The following is a 21935-nucleotide window of genomic DNA, read 5'->3' on the forward strand; positions in this document are numbered from 1 at the left end:
CACAATCAGTGAACACATCAACACATACAGAAATCAATGAGGGATAATATTTGTCTTTAATGACCTATGACCAAAGTACACCCAACAGGGCAGAGTGCAGTCACGTGACTCAGCAAACAGACTATGTACAGGATATGAAAAATAAACTTATACTTATACTGGCTCCAGCTAAAAGCAGCCTGCTTTAGTAGAAGCGTAGTAATAATACATAAACAAACACCAAGCTTTTTGGTGATTCAGATACATTTTATCTGGTATTATCCAAACTTGATGTCTTTCTAAAACTTATAGAAGATAAGGTAGTTATAAAACATATAACAGTTATAAAACTGCTAAATGCAGTTGTTATCAAAATATTGGAGGGACCTTTAACTCAAGCTGCGTTGTTCCATAGAAAAGAACTGTTTTCCCAACAAAGAGTGATCCTTCATTTAAACCAATTTAACATGTTGTGTCATGATTTTTCAATTAAAAAAACATGTTACATAGTTTTTTTTTATTCATAAAAACAAAATGTGAATTTTGAAATGACACTTGAATAGTAACAGCATAAATGGTATTTTCCCAAAATTCATTGTAGTCATGTGTCTGTCACACAAGATTGAGGCTTGACACCAACTGGAAGGCACAAAACTGGCAGGAAGCACTGAGAACACAAAACGCATCCAAGGACCCGAACTAGGTTTTCTATTAACAAACACAAGCATCAATAGAACCTAATGACAAGCAAGAAATATCCTTACAGCCCACCGTGTACAACGCTTGATTGTTGGGGTTTAGAATGTCCCATGTCCTTCAACAGCGGGTAAAGGGTGTCTAATCTGCCCCATCATGTGACCAGCTGGTTACCTTTCTCTTTGGTTTGTTTCTGGATGATGTGCACTTCGCTAACAGTAGCTGACTGTTGATGATGAGTAACTTAGATTAGAGAGGTCAGAGTCAGTTTTGACAGATATGACAGGTATAAAACTAAAACAAAGGGCTGAACTGTAGAGTCAGGTGCTAAAGGTCTGCTGAGCAACAACATCACATTTTACACATATAGACATTGCTTGACTATCTCATGCTTGTTTCCAGTACAGGCCAGTAAGAACAAGGCAACGCAGTGATATCAATGACTACACAAAAGATGATTTTACAAAGCAGGAGTAACACAAAATGCTACGTGTACATTTCAATAAGTATAATAACATTGTAGCAGTGCTGTCGTGAAATGCATTTAGGTGAAAATATGAGTGGCAGTGCTTTAGACGTAATTTTATTTGATGAATGAATATATTTCATTCTGTTGTTCACAGAGTAGAAGTTCACAGGCACATATGTGTAGAGTTAAGTCAGACAGTGATCAAACCCATCTGCGCTTAGTGTTCCGTACTAACGTTTGTGGTTTTGTTTTAGTGTTTGAATTCTACGTGTTGCATTTTTGGTGAATAAAAGCTATCGCCACAAAAACTAACATTCAAAGTCTGCTTCTGAAAAAAAAAATAAATAAAAAGAATGCAAATGTTTGATTTCCATACTGAGATGACACATCATGTAAAACATATAAAAACAAAAGTGGGTAAGAAGTAGTAACATTTGTCACTGCATAACTAAATGTCTCACAGATATTAAGAATATTCCCAATGACTGTGTAATTTCAAAAGTGTGTAATAACACTACCCAAAGCATGGATTGGTTTGACACTGAAACAGAGCAGCACTCCTTCTAAACCCCTTGCAACCTGCTGGCTAAGGTTCACAGTGCAATATACCACCACACACACACACTTCTAGTATAAGCTTGGTTTGAATCTGTGACATACTAGTAAAGCTTTAAGTGAAAAACACATTTCACTTCATTCACAAGTCATTCAATTTTACAAAAACAATGTACACTGTACAAAACATCAACTTCAATCTAAAATTGTTCTAGCAAAGTAAATGTCAACAAAAACAAATAAAGCAGTGTCTGTGTTGGGTGTTGAGTTTAAAACTGTTCTGCGAGGAGATCGCACAGTCTCTGAGAGACGGTGTCCCTGCTGGTCCGAAGGGTGAGGCGGTACATCTGAAAACAGAGCACCAACAGGCACACAGTTACACCAGGTGTGCGAACAATCAAATTCAAGATTCAGATTCATTTTACTGTGCATGTTTCAAAGGGTATTAATTAGATATGGACAAGGCACAACTGTGTCGCTCTAACAGTGTTAGAGCAGTGGCTGCACTAGTATTACCTATGTGTAAATGCACTTTGTGTGCAAATGAGGACGACACCCACTGGCTATTTACCTGTGCTTGTATGTTGGGTTCCAGTCTGAGGAGGCAGCCAACCTGAGTGTTCTTGGTGTGAATGATTCCAGCCCCCACAAAGTTTTCATTATTGGGATCCACCGCATCCAGCAAAGCAACACCAAAGCCTACGATCTAAAAAAGAGCATAGCTATATACAGCTGTTAATGCACACACACTTTTGGAAACATTATTTGGAGGACCAAAATACAGCTTTACTCTTCTTTCTTGGTTATAGTTCTGTGAAATGCTATGCGGTGCCATAAGTCCTTTCTGTCACTGAACAGTAAATCCCGACTAACTACCGCCACCTGCTGGTATTTTCTCTGTATGGCTGTATGCTGTACTCTACAGCAGAGGTGTCAAACTGCCACTGTCCCTGCTGCTGCTGAACAGCTGTTTCAGTTGGCAGCTGATTGACTTAACACACCTCATCAAGGTAATCAGCAGGCTCTGGGAAAGGCAGAGCTGGAAACCCATCAAGGGACTGGTTTGAGTTTGACGCCCCTGCTTTACAGTGTGTTCAAGTAGCACCTTTTGGAACTGCTGGTCCTCACAGTCATTAGTGTGTATGTGCTAATTCAGGCCTACTATGGAATGTGCAGTTAACGTTCTTATACATTATAATTGATAAAAGTGTAGATGGTCGCGCTGTTTGTCTTTACCTTGGACTTGGTGAGATCTTTGTCCATGGGGTGTTTGGCTTTGAAGATTTTCTGAACCTCCTGTCGAGGACTTAAGAGAGGAACATGTAAGTGCAAATGCTGTTCATGCAAAACCTGCATATACTATTTATTAACTGAATTAATTTTTTTGGCACATGCGCTTATAAACGAGATAAAATGAAGAAACCAGCAAGTGCAACAATTTGCATCTGCTCAAAGAAAAACATTAAATTATTGTATTGAAAAGGAAAATTGACATTTGAGTCAGGTGGGTAATTTTAAACTTGCATCTGTATCCAAAAAGCAGATCAAATTCTACAGTAGTTTGCGTCCACAAATCTATATACACAGTCACGTGGCTTCTCTTTTTTGACTAAATGAACCTTACTCTCCAAGCTGTTTCCACCGTTGAAAGAAGTCTTGGGATGTCATCTCTGTGGGCTGAAAAAACTTGTTCAGCATCACAGGAAGTTTCACACTAATGTTCTGAAGAGTCCCACTGCACCTGTTCACACAAAGACACAAACACAGTAAGAAACTGGTGGACAGGTAGTTCCCGAAGTAAAGTGTGGATTCAGACACAAACCTGAACTGGATGTTGAGCGCTGGAGCATCTGTGAAATCGGACACGCACTCAATGTTGATGATCTGCTGAACCTGAGCCCCACCTTCAATGACAGGGTCTACTGCCTTACTTTGGACATTCAGCTGTGGAGACTCTGGTCAAGGATTCTCACAAATGAAATGACACTAGCATACGAGCATTCTTGCTATCACAGTGCTGGACGAGGATATGAGCCTTGAGTGCGTCGGAACTGGTTACCGACGAGGAGAAGTTGAGCAACTGGGCCGATGTCTTGTTGCCATAGAAGATATACATGCGACCTAGGAAACAAGGCAGGTATCTTTAATGAAGGGCATTTCTCAGTTAAAAATAAACCTTAAAGTTATAATGAACAGTTAAGGATGTAATGAATCTTGCTATCACAAAGTTCCAGAGTAAAAAAATCCAGAACTCAAAGCCTGTTGCTCACCCAAGTTCTGTCTGTACTCAGACCTCAGTCCAATCTGAAGGAGGTGATTCTCATACAGGACGCCATTGTTTTTACAAATAAACCTAAAATTTACAAGCGCAGAGTTAGAAATTTACAAATGGAAACTTTTGAGTGCTTCTGTTTCTGTTAACTATTAACACTTTGCTAAAAAAGTCCCTATTACCAAATAATAATGTATACAGATGATACAGCTGGTGAAGTTAAATTACTACTTATAGCACAATAGAAGGCACCAGGTACATCAGGTGTCTGAATCATCAAACATACTGCACACTTGATTCAAATGACACATTCAAATGAATTGTTTTTCCTAAATACTGCACCTGGACCCAAACTCACCTCTATGTAATGTAATTAATGCTGGTAGTGCTGCATCAGATGACCTGACTATTCATCTGATCTAAAGCCAGTTGAGATGATTTGGGTAACAGTTTGAGAAACCAGAGAGTGAATAAAAAGCAACCAACAAATTCTCAACACCCCTGGGAGAACTATTAATGTAATGACCTCATGGGGCTGACTGAGAAAATATCTGAAGCTGTTAGGAAATAACATGATTCTGTACATGCCCTTTCATAGTTTGGACACACATGGAGAAGATGGTTCACGACCTTTGACACTACGCCCATTTCTTTACTATAAACAAGTTTGTAGTAGGGCTTTACCTGTGAAAACTATCCTCGGACATCTCAGTTGATGCTTCAATGGAGGTTTCAGAAAAGACGTCGATCAACAGACTGGCTCCCGTGGAAGGCGCAGGGTTCAGATTTAGTACGTCTGTGAAAGGATGAGTGGAGACCTAGAAGACGAGGACCAGCAAAAGTAACCGTTAACATACAGTACAGCACCTACATACGTACACAACAAAGCATTCCTAAATATACAATAGTCATCATTTCATGGATAAATGTGACAAAACACATTTCCAGCGTGTACATAAAAGGTCAATTGAAACCTGAACTCTACAAACTCTCTATGTAAGGCAGTATGACAACATTATAACTACTGTGTTTTTGCATTTCACATCCTTCTGACTGAGTGTAAACTGAAAAAATATTAATGACCTCTGTAAACTAATTATGACTAAAGCAATAATACATAGCCACTGGCTGTAGTAGCTGAAAATGTGAATGGTCTCTATGGAACGTTCTTCATTAACATTAAGCAATGAAAAACAGAAGATCATACAGCATGTTAAAAGCCATGAGATGAAATAATGATGTAATTGAATACAGCGCATGTGTTGTTTCTGCTAATATACCACAGTCCCAGCAGAGGGCATGATGGAGCTAGAGGGGGCAGGGCGGGGTCTGTTGGTAGGAAGAAGGTCTGCAAACAGTGAAGGAAAACACTGAGAGAGAAACAAAAATAAGGAGAGAGGGCTGAGGACAGGGAGGAAAGGGAAAATGTCAAGTTAATATTAAAAAGGAAAGTAAAAAAGATATGAAAGGAAGTAAAAGATGAAAGCTAAAAGACGAATGTGTGTACAATGCTCCTACTGTACTATGGCTGCTGGGCTTTGTGTGTTCTTTGTTTTTTTAATAGATGGTTTAATAGAGCCCAGCTGTGGATTTACCTGGTTACTGCTCTCCATTTTCTCGCTGGGTTCGGTGCTGCCATTAACTTTTCCATTCCTCCGGCTGTCATTTGTTTCAGGCAGATTGCCTGGTCCCTTCTTCTTCTTGAGCTTGGCCAGGATCGAAGACTCTCTCTCTGGGAATGGAGGCATTTCTTCTAAGACCGTGGCCTGTGGATGGACAGAGACAGTCAGCCTTGAAATCAAGTGGATCCATCTGAACCAATCTTCAGTAACAGAAGTATCAAATACAGAAATTCAAACTGCTGTTTGCTAACAGGATGACAGGTCAAAATTAAACCACAACACCTTCTTTCCTTAAACTTTAAATCACACTACGCCAGATCTCACAGGTAACAGGACATGCTTGAAATGTAAGGTAATCAACTCCCAATGTGACTTAAGCCTGCAGAGCTCCTAAACTGCAGCGCGGCTATGACTGCTGAGTGAACTGCGTCCAAACTCAACTGACCAGTATGTCAGTGCTGGCAACGCAGCTGAGCCTCAGGTACTCGACAGCTCTCTGCTGAATCTCTACATCTGCATTGCGGAGCTGGCTATCTGACCGCAGGACGTCTTGGATGGTGGCCTTCACTTCTGGAAACAAGTTAATGAACTTGATGTAGGCAGAAAGCAGCAGAGCCCGGGTTGGAACAGAGCACAGGTGGAACTTGGAGTGAAGAAGGTTGAACTGGACCAGTGGACTGAAAGAGAACACACAACAACATTAGTAGTGAAGCTTCCAGAAATTTACGTACAGTAAACTGCTGCTAAATACACTTTCACAGAACAAACATGGACGAAGTCAGCTCATAACAAAAACAGCAGGTTGCAATGTGTGTTTCTGGTTTCTGTACCTTGAGCGCGAGTCACCAGCAATGAGGTTACCAAATTCTCCCAGGATATAACCACCAACTTTAACCAGGTTCTCGTGGCAGGCAGGAGCCTGTAAGGCCTAAGTGTTTTCACAAAACAATGGCATTGATCACGAAGAACACAGAAACTCATCATTTAATGTAAGTATGATTAAAGTCAGTGGGTAGCAATCAATCAGGGTAAATGTACAAGTGACGATCAAGGATTCCTTAGGGTAACAGAGTAATCTGGTTAACCAACCGTCACTGGCAAAGCATGACTTGACTAGCTTACTTCATACTTATAACAGTATAACTCGTAAACCTCGTTGCCTACCTCAAAAACTGTCTTGGCAGCATAGCCCTGGACATCATCTCTGTTTATAACAATCTGGATGACGCGGTACCACACCTCCTCACTGACATAGTCACCAGCAATGCGGATGAGGTTGAGGATGGTGTCCACATACCAGGTGTAGTCCACAGCGTATTTTTCTGCTAGAATAGCCACTTTAAGCACCTGAGCAAGAGACACAACTGGCTGTGAGACGAGAGCTCTCGGCAAAGTACTGTAACAAAGAGGTGTACAGGCCCAGAATGATGGCTCACTATCTCCTCTCTGATTGAGTAGTCAGCGGTCTCCAGGTAGCTCAGCATCTCAGCCACAATCTGCTTGGCGTTGCTGCGGTCACACATGGCATAGAGCAGGTCCACAGCTCTCTGGCGAACACTCACGTCTCGCTCTGTCTGTACAAAGAAAACTGATTAATTTAAAGAAACACTACAGTATTTTGGACCTTCAAAGGTACTGTGGCCAGGTCAAAAGAGCTGGTAGTCAAATGTATGTTGTATTTTTTCTACTCAAACTGTTTTGTTTTCTGTGTAGATTTTTACTGTTTTTAGTGCTTTTACATCATTTGAACGTGATATAAGTTTTTCATAAATACTTTTTATTAAATTCTGAGTACATTTAATACATATATGTACATAACCCCCCCCCAATTAGACTTAGAATTAGACTTACCTTTAGTGCATTGATCACAGTTTCTATATGCGTCTTCACTGCCTCATGAGAAAACTCTGAGCTGGCCAGTGTGCACATGCTCTCCAAAGCCAGGTAGCGAAGGTTGGTCTCCCTGTGCTGCAGAAACTGTCCTAGCTGATTGCAGGCTCGTACCAACAGAGTGGGCTCACTGACACATACGACACAAAAAAAGAGCAAACACCCATTTTAACATCCAAAACAACTGCATTACTAGACTGTGAGCTACTGTAATGTGACTTGGGTTTGGTCCTACATTCTTTTCTTAGGTTGTATGCTAAAACAAAACACTATAAGAGTTTATTGTAGTCTTAGACAACATACCAGTGACAAATACTATTATTATAAAATACTATGTCTGGTCACACACACATGTTTTTGTTTTAACAAAGAAACTGGTTCCAAAGTGACCAATAGGAACAACTCTTTGTAGAAAAGACAACATAATCTTTTCTGATTTCTGACATAAAGTATCAGTTACTATACTTAATTAACTGCAATTTGACTGGTTACAATATGGTCAATGGTGGGTAATTAGCTGAGGCTAACGCTAACTACAGTTCTACACTCAGTTAATAAGAATTAAAACATTTTGAGTAATCAGATTTTGTCCTTGACAAAACAGATGCATCACAATTGCAAACTATTTAAATGTTGCTTCTTGAGCCAAAAGAAAAGAAAACTGTCTTAGGAGGTTCACAAACTGAGTAAACCTAGAGCACCAATGTTTCTTTTTCATAAAGCACTGATAAACTGCCAACACAATGGCACAGTTGTTTTGACCAACCTGTCCTGGTGGATGATAAGGGAGATAGCTTCAAATAAAACAGCATTCTTTGCATTGGAATGCTGGACCTTCTTAGACTTGGGTGGCTCCTGGGCTTTGTTGAGGATGGTCTCCAGACACTCGGTCAGACGGCCTCGCAGTGCAGCATCCTCTGCAACAAAATAGTCCATGATCCCAACACATTCCTAATCCTTACTTTAAATTTATTACTTCTGATAATATAGCTCTAGCTATATGTTGCTTTTCTTGAATGACACTGAAAAATAGGGCAGCAGTATATTCTGTTGGATTGGCGTGGGTCATTCTAGGTCAATGTGACAATGCTCCTAGTGTGTGTTGTACTTTAGAAGTGTACAGTAACTATTATACATGTAAAGGTATAGTCATAAAGGTATATGTACTTTTCATATTGCAAAGAGGGACACTACTGGTAAGCTACAGATTGAAAAAGAATAAGGAAATAAAAGTAATAAAGATGATAATAAAAGAACTGTGTCTTTGTCCTATAAATATGTCGCCATTACTTTGGATAATATCATGATTAACAATCATGTTATTTCTCAATCAGATCAGATCAGATCACTATACCGGGTGGGGGGTAGCACTGCAGCAGGCGCAGAAGTTTGACAGACAGCCATGGTGCGGCAACAAAGTAGTATGTATAATCCTGTAGGTCAATGGAGGCAGAGCTCACAATCTAAACAAAAAAGAACAAGATCACACATCAGCAGCAATTTAGCGTAGTCTTTAGTGAAATGGTTGTGACACATAAGGTCTCCCACCCTACTGAGCCTGGTCACAGCCAGAGAAACAGATGTTTTAAAGTCATCTGGTTGCTTCTGGGCCAGGGTGGTAATGAGGCTGGAGGCTGCTGTTACCACACCCTAAAACAGACAGAGCGTATTTTATTAAAAATGAAGAGTTCCTGACTAAGTAATATTTTATATCCTGGCATTTGTGTGTGCGGGACATTGAAGTGCAGTGCAGTTTGTTTTCCAAATCTTACTGTTACACCCATCCATAATTTTTAATTTCTTCCAACTGTAAGAAACGCATTTTTCTGTGTGCCCTGAACCATAGCATATTTTCTCACTATCATATTATAATTAGTCTACACACCCAAATGTTACTACCAAATCTAATCACGTTTTTTTTAGATGTAACTGGTACAGAATTGGGTATTGTCTTACCAGGTGTTGATCATTGAGAAGGTGGACCACTCGTGCTGTCCAATCACCCATGGGCACTAGGTCAGGAGATGACCTGTTGAGTCGCAGCAGACACAGCGCTGCACTCTGCTTTACACTATCCATGGTGTCCCTGATTGGGAAAAGCACATGGCCCTTCATGATATTCCAATACCAACACAATGTTTTTTTTCATGTTTTGCCAGAAATGTGCTCCAAACAAAACACGCTAAGATGCACGGGTGCTGTAAAAGGCTACTGTGCCTCAGTGCACTTCATGTCGTCTCATGTTCAAATCATTGGTCAATGGTAAACTTCGTCAAATAAGTAAAAAAAACTTGAAAGCTGCCAATGTAACACAATGGAAAAACGATGATCAGGGGACACTTTGGCAAAGGAAATGTGAGGAATTCACAATTCATGTGCAAGATTTCCACAACCAGCATGAATGCCACCCCATAAACAGGAGGCACGCCCTTCCCTCTCTGTGCAATGCAGATTCATTTGGCAGCAAGACAACGATGCGAGCATTTACCTTTGTTGTGTATCAAAACAATTAATTTCTATGTATTTACTATTTACTACCAGTCACAACTTCACTGCCTGGAATTCAGAGACAGCTGGGTTATTTTGCATGTAGGTTTGCATACTGTACGCACCCTGCCACCAAGATCCTGGGAATTTCAGAAGCAAAAGCCTCAGCCATTTCTCTGCTGCCCACGTTAGCAATGCAGTGCAGGGCCAGGTTCATGAAGGTTGGATTGCGGCTGGCCAAGTCATTCTTGATGGCGTTGTTGATCAGACGGATCAAGTCGCTATTGGAGTTCACGAGCACTGAGATGAATAGGTAACCCTAGAATGGGACAAATGATTTGTGCACCCCTGAGTCATTTCACGCAAACAATTTAGCAAGTTTAGACATTGGCTGAACGTGAAGAAACACTTACTATTTGTTTCTCTGTGTACTTGTTGGAGCTGAGGAGGTTGACAGCCTCCATGTGTCCAAAGTCAATATCATGGCCCAGAAGAAAGATGAAGAGCAGCTTGCAAACATACTTTTTCTTACTGTAGCCATCTAGCGCCTTGTCTCCTATTCACATGCAAATATACACCAACAAACACACAAAAACATTTGAATATCGACATTACAAATGCAGACATTTCAACTGTCCAACAATGACCTGTAATTAAACTAAATAATAAGAATATAAAATAAGAAAATAACAGAAAGCATTCAGCTGTGGCTTCACAGTGAAATAATTCATGGGCGAGCTGAACAAGGCATTGTTTATGATACTGTACATTTAGACTTGGAGCTTTAGGCTGATGTTGATATTGTATTGTAAATTATTTTTGGCCAGTGGTTTATGCTTTGTCTTAGTCTTAAAATACTGTATGCAGCATCTCTAAAATTTTCTTTTTAATCCATTCAATTCACCGTTGCACAATTATGAGAAATATAAAATAACAGAAAGAGGATAACTGATGAACCGACAAACCACCTGAAGCTACATTGTCCACACCACACACATGTTTTCATTATCTCTCTTAATGATGGCTTGTGCCACTGGCAGTGGCAGTTTAAAACTCAAGTCAATACTTGTGACCTATGTTCCTTCTTGTTTTCACACTACATTATGGGAGTGCTTGGTTTTATGGGCGTTACAAGGGTGCTTCTGTACCTGTTTCATATTACAGCTGACAGACATAAGACATGGTAGCTCAATCAGTTGTGTAACAACTGATTGAGCTAAAGAAAAAATGGCAGTGGTCAGTCATTTGCAGACTATTACAACAAAGCAAAGACAAAAAAAAGGTAATATTCCCACTGACATCAAGCTTTCAAATTACTCTTAAATTTGTCTTAACAAGTGGCAATGCTTGTACAGGCAAAGCGCGCTGTAAGACCATAGTCCCTTCCTCTAATATTGACAAAATTCAACTCATTAAACAAAGAAAACTGTGTTGTGCATTATATGTGTAGGGGATTGACACTGCCAGGTGCTCTTTCTTTGGGTTAGGTAACATCTGTCTGTTTATTAGACCTGTCAGAACTGTTCACCTACCTTTAAATTTGGAACGGATATTTGCCAGTTCTTTGTTTATCCTCTTAATCTCTGCCTCTTTACTTTTACCTGCAAATAAAACAAAACATTGTAAACATACATCACACTGCTATTAACAACTGTTACTTTAAATGAATAATTTATTGTTTGCTATGCTTTGCTTGGAGGGTTTTATTATGTAAAACTAGCTGGTGCTTGGGTGCAGCACTACATGCTATAATGCTTAAATAAAAGCAGTAGCAGGCTGAATGCGACATGGTATGATATCTGTATGTGCTGTAGCAGTAGTAGTAGTAGGAGTGTCAAAGTAGGAAATTTGGGTACATTGTTGTTAAAAACGCATTACTTGATCCGAAGTTTATTATTTATTAATTAACTTTGCAGAGGTAAAGTTCCCTTTGTATCCATCTATATATTGATCCAGCCATCCATCCATCCATCCATCAAAATATTTGTATTTAAATTAGTCGCTCACAATTGTGAAGTAAATAATACAAGGTGTCAGATGTCTCATAACTGTGATCTACAAAAGAAAGCATTTTATACGACATCTTTTTCTTTTTATCTTTCTTTCATCTTTTTTTTTCTTATATTATGGGTGTGTACTAATTACAAGGCTATATGTTTAAGCTTTTGTTCCTTATTCGAAGCAATGTGCGCCCCCTAAGATGAGAAATAATACTCAGATTTACAGCAAATACCACAAAATAATAGTCTTCTCACATCATGTTCACATGGTGTTGTAGTAGAAGTGAAACCTAATGGATGCAATGTCCAGTAAGTGAAGCTGTTAAGCAACAGCTACCTTTATGTTTAGTGTGACAATGGAGCGCAACAATACGCACAATTAATCTTTTTTAGAGACAAATGTTGTGAATGTCTAATTGAACAAGTCCAGATCGCTACAGGTTTAACGTTTAGAAAGAAGATTTGAAGATGTGTGCTCGACAATCTAGAAAAGTGAAAAATAATCCCTATGATTCACAGCGACTTTATAACTGATATAAAGACTTAGTTACGATTCGTTTCAACGCTACCCCAATAGGCTACGTTATGTGTAATGTAGTGCTGCCTACATAAACTTGAAAAGCTCCAGACTGACATGAAATCGCCCGGCGTTATCTACAGTTAGCGGTGCCGTCCACGCCCTTTGACGTGACGTTAGCAGCTGGTAGCTAGCAGCTAGCTAACATAACAAGCTAACCTACTGCAAGTGGCTGTCTAACCCACTGCAAAACGTCGAAGTTGACACAAACTGCCTCCAACTATAGCGAGGACAACGGACAAACACTTTGACGTGTCTTCGAAAGCACCCACCACGTCACTACTAACGTTGTAACAGGTGACCTGTTACTTGTCGAACCAAAAAGTGTCTATACATTTTCTAAGCAAACTTACAGTTCCTGATGTCAGAGATGAACACGGCCAGGCCACGCATTCCATCCCCTTTGGACACCGCAGGCATTTTGTTCGCTCTCTGTGACCCGTCTGTATTTAAAGCAGTTTAACTACGCCGAGTCGGGGTGTCGTGAAGTTGTTATGCCCCTGTATTTGCCCAGGACGTCGCGCCGACGAGCTGAAGATCGCAGAAATGACTGAGGCAGGAACCGGACGATCTGCGGCTGCGCTCTGTTCCTCCACTGCTGCCACGGCCAGTGTTGCCAGACCTCGGGAGGGAAACGAGCATTACTGGACGTAATGTTGTAACCATCCAAGAACCTTTTCTCGAACTGTACAATTAAACCGTTTTTATTACAGTTTTGATACACTTATTTACCAGAGTAGTTTTTTTTATTATCTCTACGACCTAATGAAATGTTAATGCATCATTTATGCATTAAACCAATTTTATTATTTTATTATTTATACAATTATTTATATACAAATGTATTCATCATCATTATACTGAGTAGCAGTGCTCATTTTTGTAGAAAAAAGGTGTCCTGGGTATTAAAGGAAAACTTGATTTTCAACGGGGGTTGACCCCTGTTTTTTTCTGTACCTGCCCCAGCAACGGTCAGGCTGAGAGGGGGCGGGGCTAAATGACAGGTAGGTCTGGTACATTGACTTTTGCTTATATCAAGGGAAACAGGAAAACCGGTTCGTTTTGTATTTAATTTTCAGGAAAAATTAACCAAAGTATGGCTTCATTTAAGTTGATAGCACTGGTTTCTTGTTACCGTTGTACTCAATTTTCATGGGGAAGGAGCAATAAAATTATTAAATACCTTTGCACTGTTCTCTTGGAGAGGAAGAAGAAGGGACGGAGAGAGAGAGAGTCAGTTTAAGTTTATGTCACTACTATTACTCAGGTTAATTATTGCTCAGGTGATAACTTACTGTACAGAGCCTCCAGGAACAGAGGTGATGACATCTCTCCAGCTCCTATGGTCGTCATCTAGTCTCAAGGAAACCATTGATAAAGTTCTCCAGCCTCCACATCTACACCTTCTTTCTTCTGTTTAATGTCAGGGAGGGTATGAATGAGTAGTTTGGAGAAGGGAGGTGGGGAAAGTGGGAATGGGGGTGGGCTTTGGAATGATGGTGGGTAAGAAGGATTTTTTCCTCGAAAATCTTTTCTGTGTGGCTAATTTTTGCCTTGTTCATTTCATCTTCTTTGTTTTACTTAATTTAAGGGAGGGTATAAATGTGTGGTTTGGAGAAGGGAGAAGTAGGGAGGATAGGAAAGGACGATGTAGGGGCGGTGGGGAAGGTGGAAATGGGGCCGGGTTTAGGGATGAGGGTGTGTATGTTTAGTTTCCTTGACATCCTATCCATGTGTTTAACTTCCAGTTTTCTCTGTCTTTCCATTTAATCTTCTTCTTCTTCCATTCCCTTTCATCTTCTTCTTCTAGAGGCAGGAAGGGAGCTTGACTATCAGGGAGCTCAACTAGAGGGAGGGAGCTCCACCGCCCCACCTCGCCCATACATTTGTCCTCTGTTGAGTCGTCTGCTCACCTGGCCGTCCCTTGTACTGTTCGAGTTTTCCAATTGGTCACCTTGGCCCTGACCCCAGTCCTACTCGCTGCCACCTGCCACCTCCTGCTCCCCTGGGGGAGGGGGAATCTCAGGGCATTCCTAGGAGCAGTCCAGACATTGTCTAGACGAAGTGTAGCCTGGATCACCTGACCTGAAAGAGATCCAGGAGGTATCTGAAAGTGATGCGCAGGCAGTCAGAGAACCCTAACTGTAGGCCTAAGCCCAAGCTCCTCTCCATGTGGAGGAGATGCGGCCTGTTGGTCTAGTCATGAGTCAAAGGTCATGATCATGGGTGAAGGAAGGTACGTGAATCCACTGGTTAATGGAGGGAGGAGCTCATCTGAAGGGGTAGGAGCACACTCATCTTCATCTGCTTTTCCCTTGCAAGGGTCATGGCTGCTGGAGACAGTCGCAGCCGTCGTTTGTCCTAAGACTGTGGTTCTGCTGGACTGGGTGAATTAAATAATGTATCTTTCTATGTGTGTATCTGGGTGAGAGGCAGCGTTTACCCTGTAGGGGTCGCTAGTCCATCACAGAACCACATACACAGGCCCTAGAGGAACTAACTATAACTAGAGTGAACTGACTGCATGTCTTTGGACTGTGAGAGGAAACACAGTGATATGAGAAGAACATGCAAACTCCTGAGAGAAAAGCACCTGGGCCACATGGGAATCGAACCCACATCTTTGCTGTGAGGCAGCAGTGAATCACCACTTCTGCCTGCAGTTAAAAGCTTTATGTGGTATTTGTAGGGTTTAGTTGTGTAATGTCTTGACCACTGTAAAGTGCTTTGAGATAAATCTGTTGTCAATTGCCTCTATATAAATAACTTATTAAACTGAAAATTTCTTATCTCAGTTAAGTAAATTCAGGTTTAATTCAGGAGCATTATTATTATTATTCTAGATAAAGATTTCCAGTATAAATGCACATGGCAGACACCTGAAAACACGTTGGTAACCACCTGATGATACCCAACACTACCACACACACACAACACATCCACTCTAATGGGGGAGGCTGGGGGGAAGCAGTCTTGGTGTAGCAGCCTCTCAGGTTATCGTGACTGTGCCTCCAGGTGTTAGGTGGGATCTTACCCGTCACGGGCGACCCGTGAGGCTGTTGTTGGCTTCTCCTCCAACACAGACACACACCTGGTTACGTTGGCATCACCACCCAGAGGTGATTGTTGCCGTTGTAAAGTCTTTGTAGACATGTGCCTGGTGAGAGAGCCTCACAGGTTGTGGTAACAGTGGAGGTCAGAGTGGCTCATACAGAGCTTTTACGAACATGCACATTCACACTGGGGACGACTTTCAGTGTCTTTCCCAAGGACACGTCAACACAAGTCGAGAGGAGCTTGTTTTTGGCGTCAAACAGTTGTGACTGTGCCTCCGGGTCTGACCCGTCATCAGCGAACCAGCCAATTTATGAACAATATCTATCCTCCTAAAGTATTATTCCTATAATACTAGTATAGAAATGTGACCAAAAATTAGTTTTCTTTTCAAGCTTCAAGCTAATTGAATATATATTTATAATCCTAAAATGTTAATAGACTCAAAGCCAGAAATATAGTTTCCTAATGAATTTATTTTATTTTTAATAAATTTTTCCTGGATTCTAAGCAGTTGAAACAGATACATTTTGCAATGCTAATTTTAGGTAAATAAAAATCTTTAAAAAGTAACAAAATACAGTGCTCACCCCTTCGGACTACAACCACCAGGAAGCACGACGGCTGCAGGCCATTTTGGAGATTGAAGCCGTAGTTTAAGACTCTGTTATCTGTGCCACGCACCAGTCAGTGTGCCAAACCTGCCTTCTACAGTCTGTGACATCATGATGTCATGCATTAGTTTAGCATCTGGGTCGCTCCCTCTATTTATTGACTGGGCCAGTCTGATGCTGCCATTCTGAGAGCAGTCCGATAAACCCTTGTCTAGCAAATATCAAGCAAGCAAATATCTCCCCTGGTGACTGGTGGGAGAAACTACAGGTTTGGAGTGCTCAAATGAAAGCTTACAGGCTGTATGAGACTATATTAGCATTCAGTGTAACCTAAAAGCTTATATGTAACAATCCGGGGCAAGGTAGGAAAGAGGTTTCACTTTCTGTTTTTACACAGCACGTAGCAGGTTATTGCTATGGGACTGAAAGCAGGGGAGGGGGGTCTCAGGGAACTGACCATAATTGGCTACTTCTGGCAGATGCATTCTCAAGTTCAAACAAAACACAAGGGACATGGCATCCATCTTGAATTTGCTGGATTGCTTTTGTACTGAAACTAAAACTTTGGCTGACTAATTTTTACTACATGTAGACTACCTGAATTTGTCTGGACATTTTAAATTTACCAGCAATAGTGAGGCTGTGATCAATTCACTAGATAATATTCCTCTGAGAGGTGAGCGTGGGACAAAATAGATGTTTTAGCAGCTGATGAATGCCACCGGCTGTTTCTAGCTAGCATGTTAATGCTACTGGCAGCTTCCAGCCAGCAGACTAATGCTATTAGTAGCTTCCAGCTAGCATGCTAAACACTAATGGCATTTAAGATAAGCAGAACACATATCATTGAGTAATGCTATTAGCTAACAAATTTGAAGCATTCTTCAATTTTCTTTTACCTTTTACTCAGAAATGTGAGCATCTATGATCTACTTACACTTTAGACAGATGGTGTTTTAGCAGCTGATGAATTACATTAGCAGTTTATAGATAGCATGCTAATGCTAACAGGCATTTAGCCTAAGCAAAACAACTTGCATACATGCACGATGCTAATGCTGTCAACTTTGAAGGAGTCTTCAATTTTCTGCCCTTAAACGTTTTACACTGTTACCACACACTGTGAAACCATGTGGTATCCTTTCACTCAGACAAGTAGAGCATGTGTGATCTAGTTACACTCACATTTATGCTCGTCTCAGTTTGATGGTAATTAAAAATGAGTAAAACTAATATAAAAAAATTAATAAAACTAATATAAAACTTGTCAGAAATACACAGGGAAAGTAAATAAACGTTTTCCCAAACAAAGTTTGGTTGAAGTGATCACAAAATACAAGTCCAATCTACATTTTTAGCTCAGCTGTACAATGTCCTACCTCTCTGTGTCGCAGTTGTTTGCGTAAAGAACATTCTTGATCTTTCTCCTGTTAGAGAGAGTGAGTTCCATGTCGCCATGGTTACAGCACAGGACCATTGATGGACTGTATCTGTTTCACATAAGCGTCAGTAACATTTGGCTCATCAGAGCTGTTTGCTCTGCAGGAGCAAAGAAACTGGACCCACTTTAAACTGTTCGCCTGAATCTTTATTCATGTTAAACAGGTTCAATAAACGGGTAAGTAGCGTTTCTCCAAATGTTCATGTTACTTTTGTTGTTATGACCCCAGAAATCTAGAAATTGACCTCATTAATTCCACAAACATTCACAATAATCAGTGAGGCTTTAATAACAGAAAGTAACTATTTGTTTGTCACTAATGAAATCAGCTACTTTTCCTCTTTCAGCTTCATGTTAACATCTGTGAGGGTGTGTGTGTAAATAACTGGTCCATCAGGCCCGTATGGTCAGATCTGTATGGTCTCATCCCTCTGTCTGTTAACTGTCTGCTGTCATTTTGCTGTTTCATGAAGATGCTGTGGTGCACAGACACTGGTTTGTACCCTAACATGCAGATCAGTCTTGTGTCTCTTCTCCGGCGACGTTGCTGGCAGCCTTCAAGCCCATCTTAAACTCTGTTTCTGTGCAGGAGCCCAGCATGTTTCTCAGGTCTGTGCTTCACATGCTGCAGTTTGTGTCATTAGATCTGCAGAGCACAGCAAGAGGCCTTGGTTTCTCATACACCTGACCTGTTGGTGCCCACATTACTTTCTAGGTCAGAAGCTGCGTTACATATGATCTCTGTCAGTGTGTGTGTGTGTGTGCCTGTGCTAAAGATGAGCTTCAGGCCCAGTTCATTAAATAACTGTCTAAGAGAAATAATCAAAAAAAAGAAGCTCATCTAATACTTTTGCTGTGGTTTTGAATGTATGATGTTAATTGTTAGTAACTGTGATCTGTTCCAGACAACTGCCGTCACTGGGTGGCATCATCAGCCATTTGGGCCCTTCAGCTGGTTATGGCAAGTGTTTCTAGAAACACGCCACTTACCAACGCTAATCACGCTTTCCATTTAAATCAACCAGCAACTAACACATTTCTCCATTATTACAGTACATCTGATACTGGTAGAAAGAATTTGTACCAACACAGAATAAATCTCAGCCTCTTTACTTTTGCAAAGATGAGACCACACTGACTCCCCTCTAACCATCTTCCATTAATAATTGTCTATTAACTATGATTTTGTATGTAGATCAAGCGTTTATTCACTCTGAAAATGTTTAAAAATCACACGTTCACACTTACACTGGTTTGGCCTATACTATTATCATAAGGTGCTGGACCAGCCTCTTGTGGACATAATCAAAACCTTTAACTTCATGAAGAGTCCAGCAGAGGGAGCCTACATCACTGTCTACTGCACAGACGCTCTTGATGTAGAGTTAATGGACTTTCTTCCCTTTTCCCATTACCTCCCCTCCTACTTTCCCCTCTTTTATCAGTATCAGTGTATGTGGACTGTTCGGCTGGCATCGTGTCCTTCTACAGCAGCCAGGGCCCAGACTGGGCACAGTGTGGAGACCGAGCAGCCGAGGTAGCAGCTTTCCAATGCACTACCTGTGACTCAGTAGACGGACATTGGACACGGACAGACAACGTGTGCAGCTCTCCAGGTGGAGATGTAGGAGAGCTGGGTTCTGGTCAACCATAAAGTATCCCTACCATTAACTGGACAATAGGGGGAGACAGAAACCACTCTATTACACTCCTCTCCATTCTCTCAGTAGCCTACAGTATACTGTAGAAAAGCCCGTTCTTTTAGCGTCAGAGGAGCAGAGCCCCATAGACCTGTGGAGCCCTCACTGCTGACATTCTCCTGCAGGAGGAGGAAAACCTCATATCTCTTTTATATATTTTTTATATAATATATTTTATATATTATTATATGTTCAAATAAATGTAGGAGCATGTGACATTGTGCCTCATCTGGTATTTTCTGACTAGACTATATGCAGGTAATCAGTGACTAAGGAGAAATGTTTTTAGACAAACTGTGGATGATGCATTCAATTTAAACAAGCTAATAAAAAAAATAATAAAAGGTAAAAAAGGTTCTGTAGTGTTTGCCAAAGACCAAACTTTTGTGTTCATGTAGAATTTGAGATGATATTTTCCTGTTCTTTACATGTGATACAAACTACAGGGCACAAACCGGTTTCCAGGGACCATTAACCAATACGGACAAGCAAATACAGTGTCAAATAGTTACCACTCATATTGTAAAGGCATTAAATTAGTAACAGTAATGGCTGAACTGATTACCAAGTGATGCAAAACTAATAATCACAAATAATCAAACAATGACTCATGATTTTATGATCAACTAAATACCATTGATGATAATCAACAGTATTACAGATAACAAGGCTATTCACAGCTCCTAATAATAACAGTGTAGTATTCAAGATTAATCAGACCATAGGCGGCAGTTCACATGTTGATGGGTCTGGTGTGATGTGTGTTCAGATCACTGTTGTCTGTTGGAGCAGCAGCAAAAGAGAACAGACGAGCAGCTCTTGTGGCTCCATCCTGGGCTTTCCTTCGCCTGACTGATGTCCCAGAGAGGAGTGTGAGGATGAGGGCAGCACATAGGAGTCTGGATGTCGACTCTGTCGGTTGTTGGTTCCCCATGTGGGATAAGTGGTGCTGTTGAAGTAATTAGTGGATTTATAGGTTTGCCCAAGGGTATGTTTCATCCACTCTCCTCAGGAAGAGCATGTGAAGAGACTATTGTTTTGGTAAGAAACACAGTGAGAAAAGACTTTATTCTGTGAACTTTATAGCAAAATAAAAACAAAGTAATGATTTATCAAATATGACATGTATCATTGGCGGCGGTGGGTAGCACTGTCGCCTCACAGCAAGAAGGTTCTGGGTTCGATTCCCGGAGGCGGCCCTGGTGCCTTTCTGTGTGGAGTTTGCACGTTCTCCCCGTGTTCTCTCCCACAAAGACGTGCATTAGGTTGATTGGACTCCATTGCCCGTAGGTGTGAGTGTGTGTGTGAATGGTTGTCTGTCTATATGTCTATGCGATGGACTGGCGACCCGTCCAGGGTGTACCCTGCCTCTCGCCCGTAGCCAGCTGGGATAGGCTCCAGCACCCCCGTGACCCCGCATTAGGGAGTAAGCGGTTTAGAAAATGGATGGATGGACATGTATCATTGTGAGGCCTGGACTGAAATAAAATAGCAACCACCTTCCTCCCAGACTCAACCCTTACCAGGAAAAACTGTAATTTCTCCATGAACTAAGTGTATAAAAGAAGCACACCTTATTGTCAATTATCCTGCAGACATGGACATTTGTGTGGCTCTCCAGCTTCCTCCCACGGTCCAAAGACACGTGGTTAATTGGCTACTCTACATTGCCCTTAGGTGTGAGTGTGCGATGGACCCTGCCTCAACTAGCTGGGATGGGGAGATGGATGGATGGCAGGTAGCGGTAGAAGATAGATGGAGGGCATGAGGAACAGTAAAGGAACCGCTGGCTAATCGCCCAGTCCGAAATAAGGTGGCAACCACTGGCAGGAGAGCAAGGCTTCATCCTTATCCTCATTTTCAAGGCCATCATCTTTAGTAATGGTGTCATATTCAGAATACTCAAATGTCTACTAATTTATGTCAAGATCATGATCCCATTGTCAATTCATCAACCACATAAAAAATAAAAATACAGAAAGACGATAACTCCACTGTCTAATGGTTAATAGATACTAAAACATGTAACATATGATGAACTTTGATATTTTACAGTTCTTTTCACAGTTGAAAAAGCTTTTATTGTCTCAAAGGTGTAGACAGAGTTTTTATGATTACATCATTCTCTGAAGGGGAAATACAGTAAGCAAGAGACAGTAAGTGGGAAAAGCTACTACATTTTCAAAACCCCTGGATGGTGCTCTAAGGACAAATACTCAAAGCTGAAACAATGGGAAGAGTCATACTGTATCAGCAGTAAACTCATAAGTCTCTTAGAAAACAAGATGCTGGAAATATTAAAACCTAGTAAAAACAAATCCAACCAATAGTTCTAGTTAGCATTAAAATGCTTCGTTAGGCCCCAGTCTGCCCATGTAACAAGGACAAACAACTTCTCCACTTCTATCGTCACAAGGTGACGTCAGGCAATCCCAGAATTCATCAGTCAAATTAAAATGCAGCCATGTTGTCAGCAGTATTGACATTTCGTATTATAGATGCGGCTGATAAAACGTGCCCTCCCTCACTCTACTCCTGGATGTGGAGTGTGTGTGTGGTGTAGATGATTTAATTACAGT

The 21935-nt window shown here is 41.0% G+C and overlaps 1 protein-coding gene across 2 annotated transcripts; it reads right to left on the minus strand.

Moving 5' to 3' along the window:
* Nucleotides 1–479: 479 nt before the first annotated feature.
* On the minus strand, nt 480–13226 carry LOC114852367 (AP-2 complex subunit alpha-2). Of its 2 annotated transcripts, XM_055507376.1 has the most exons (23): nt 12901–13226; nt 11503–11571; nt 10384–10526; nt 10096–10289; nt 9440–9569; nt 9032–9133; nt 8838–8946; nt 8250–8400; nt 7445–7613; nt 7030–7167; nt 6758–6940; nt 6424–6521; nt 6039–6270; nt 5567–5737; nt 5252–5341; nt 4656–4789; nt 3970–4052; nt 3730–3820; nt 3522–3644; nt 3324–3440; nt 2936–3005; nt 2271–2405; nt 480–2046 (listed from the first exon to the last, which is right to left on the minus strand). In XM_055507376.1, the coding sequence occupies exons 1-23, from the start codon at nt 12965–12967 to the stop codon at nt 1969–1971; spliced, it is 2877 nt and encodes a 958-aa protein (XP_055363351.1). In that variant the 5' UTR covers nt 12968–13226; the 3' UTR covers nt 480–1968. The 2 variants fall into 2 exon arrangements, with proteins under 2 accessions (XP_055363351.1, XP_055363352.1); XM_055507377.1 differs by lacking the exon at nt 5252–5341 and having other exon boundaries at nt 12901–13215.
* Between the last annotated feature and the right edge of the window lie 8709 nt (nt 13227–21935).

Source organism: Betta splendens, chromosome 3 (assembly GCF_900634795.4).
Source record: "Betta splendens chromosome 3, fBetSpl5.4, whole genome shotgun sequence".
NCBI classification, from domain to species: domain Eukaryota; kingdom Metazoa; phylum Chordata; class Actinopteri; order Anabantiformes; family Osphronemidae; genus Betta; species Betta splendens.

What these genes read in the sequence shown, in the direction of transcription:
- LOC114852367 (XM_055507376.1), bottom strand. Translation starts at nt 12,967, where the DNA reads ATGCCTGCGGTGTCCAAAGGGGATGGAATGCGTGGCCTGGCCGTGTTC. An exon ending in AGTACACAGAGAAACAAATA is followed by an intron (nt 10,290 to 10,383) that starts GTAAGTGTTTCT and finishes GTCCCATTCTAG; the next exon opens with GGTTACCTATTCATCTCAGT. An exon ending in AAATGGAGAGCAGTAACCAG is followed by an intron (nt 5,342 to 5,566) that starts GTAAATCCACAG and finishes TTTCTCTCTCAG; the next exon opens with TGTTTTCCTTCACTGTTTGC.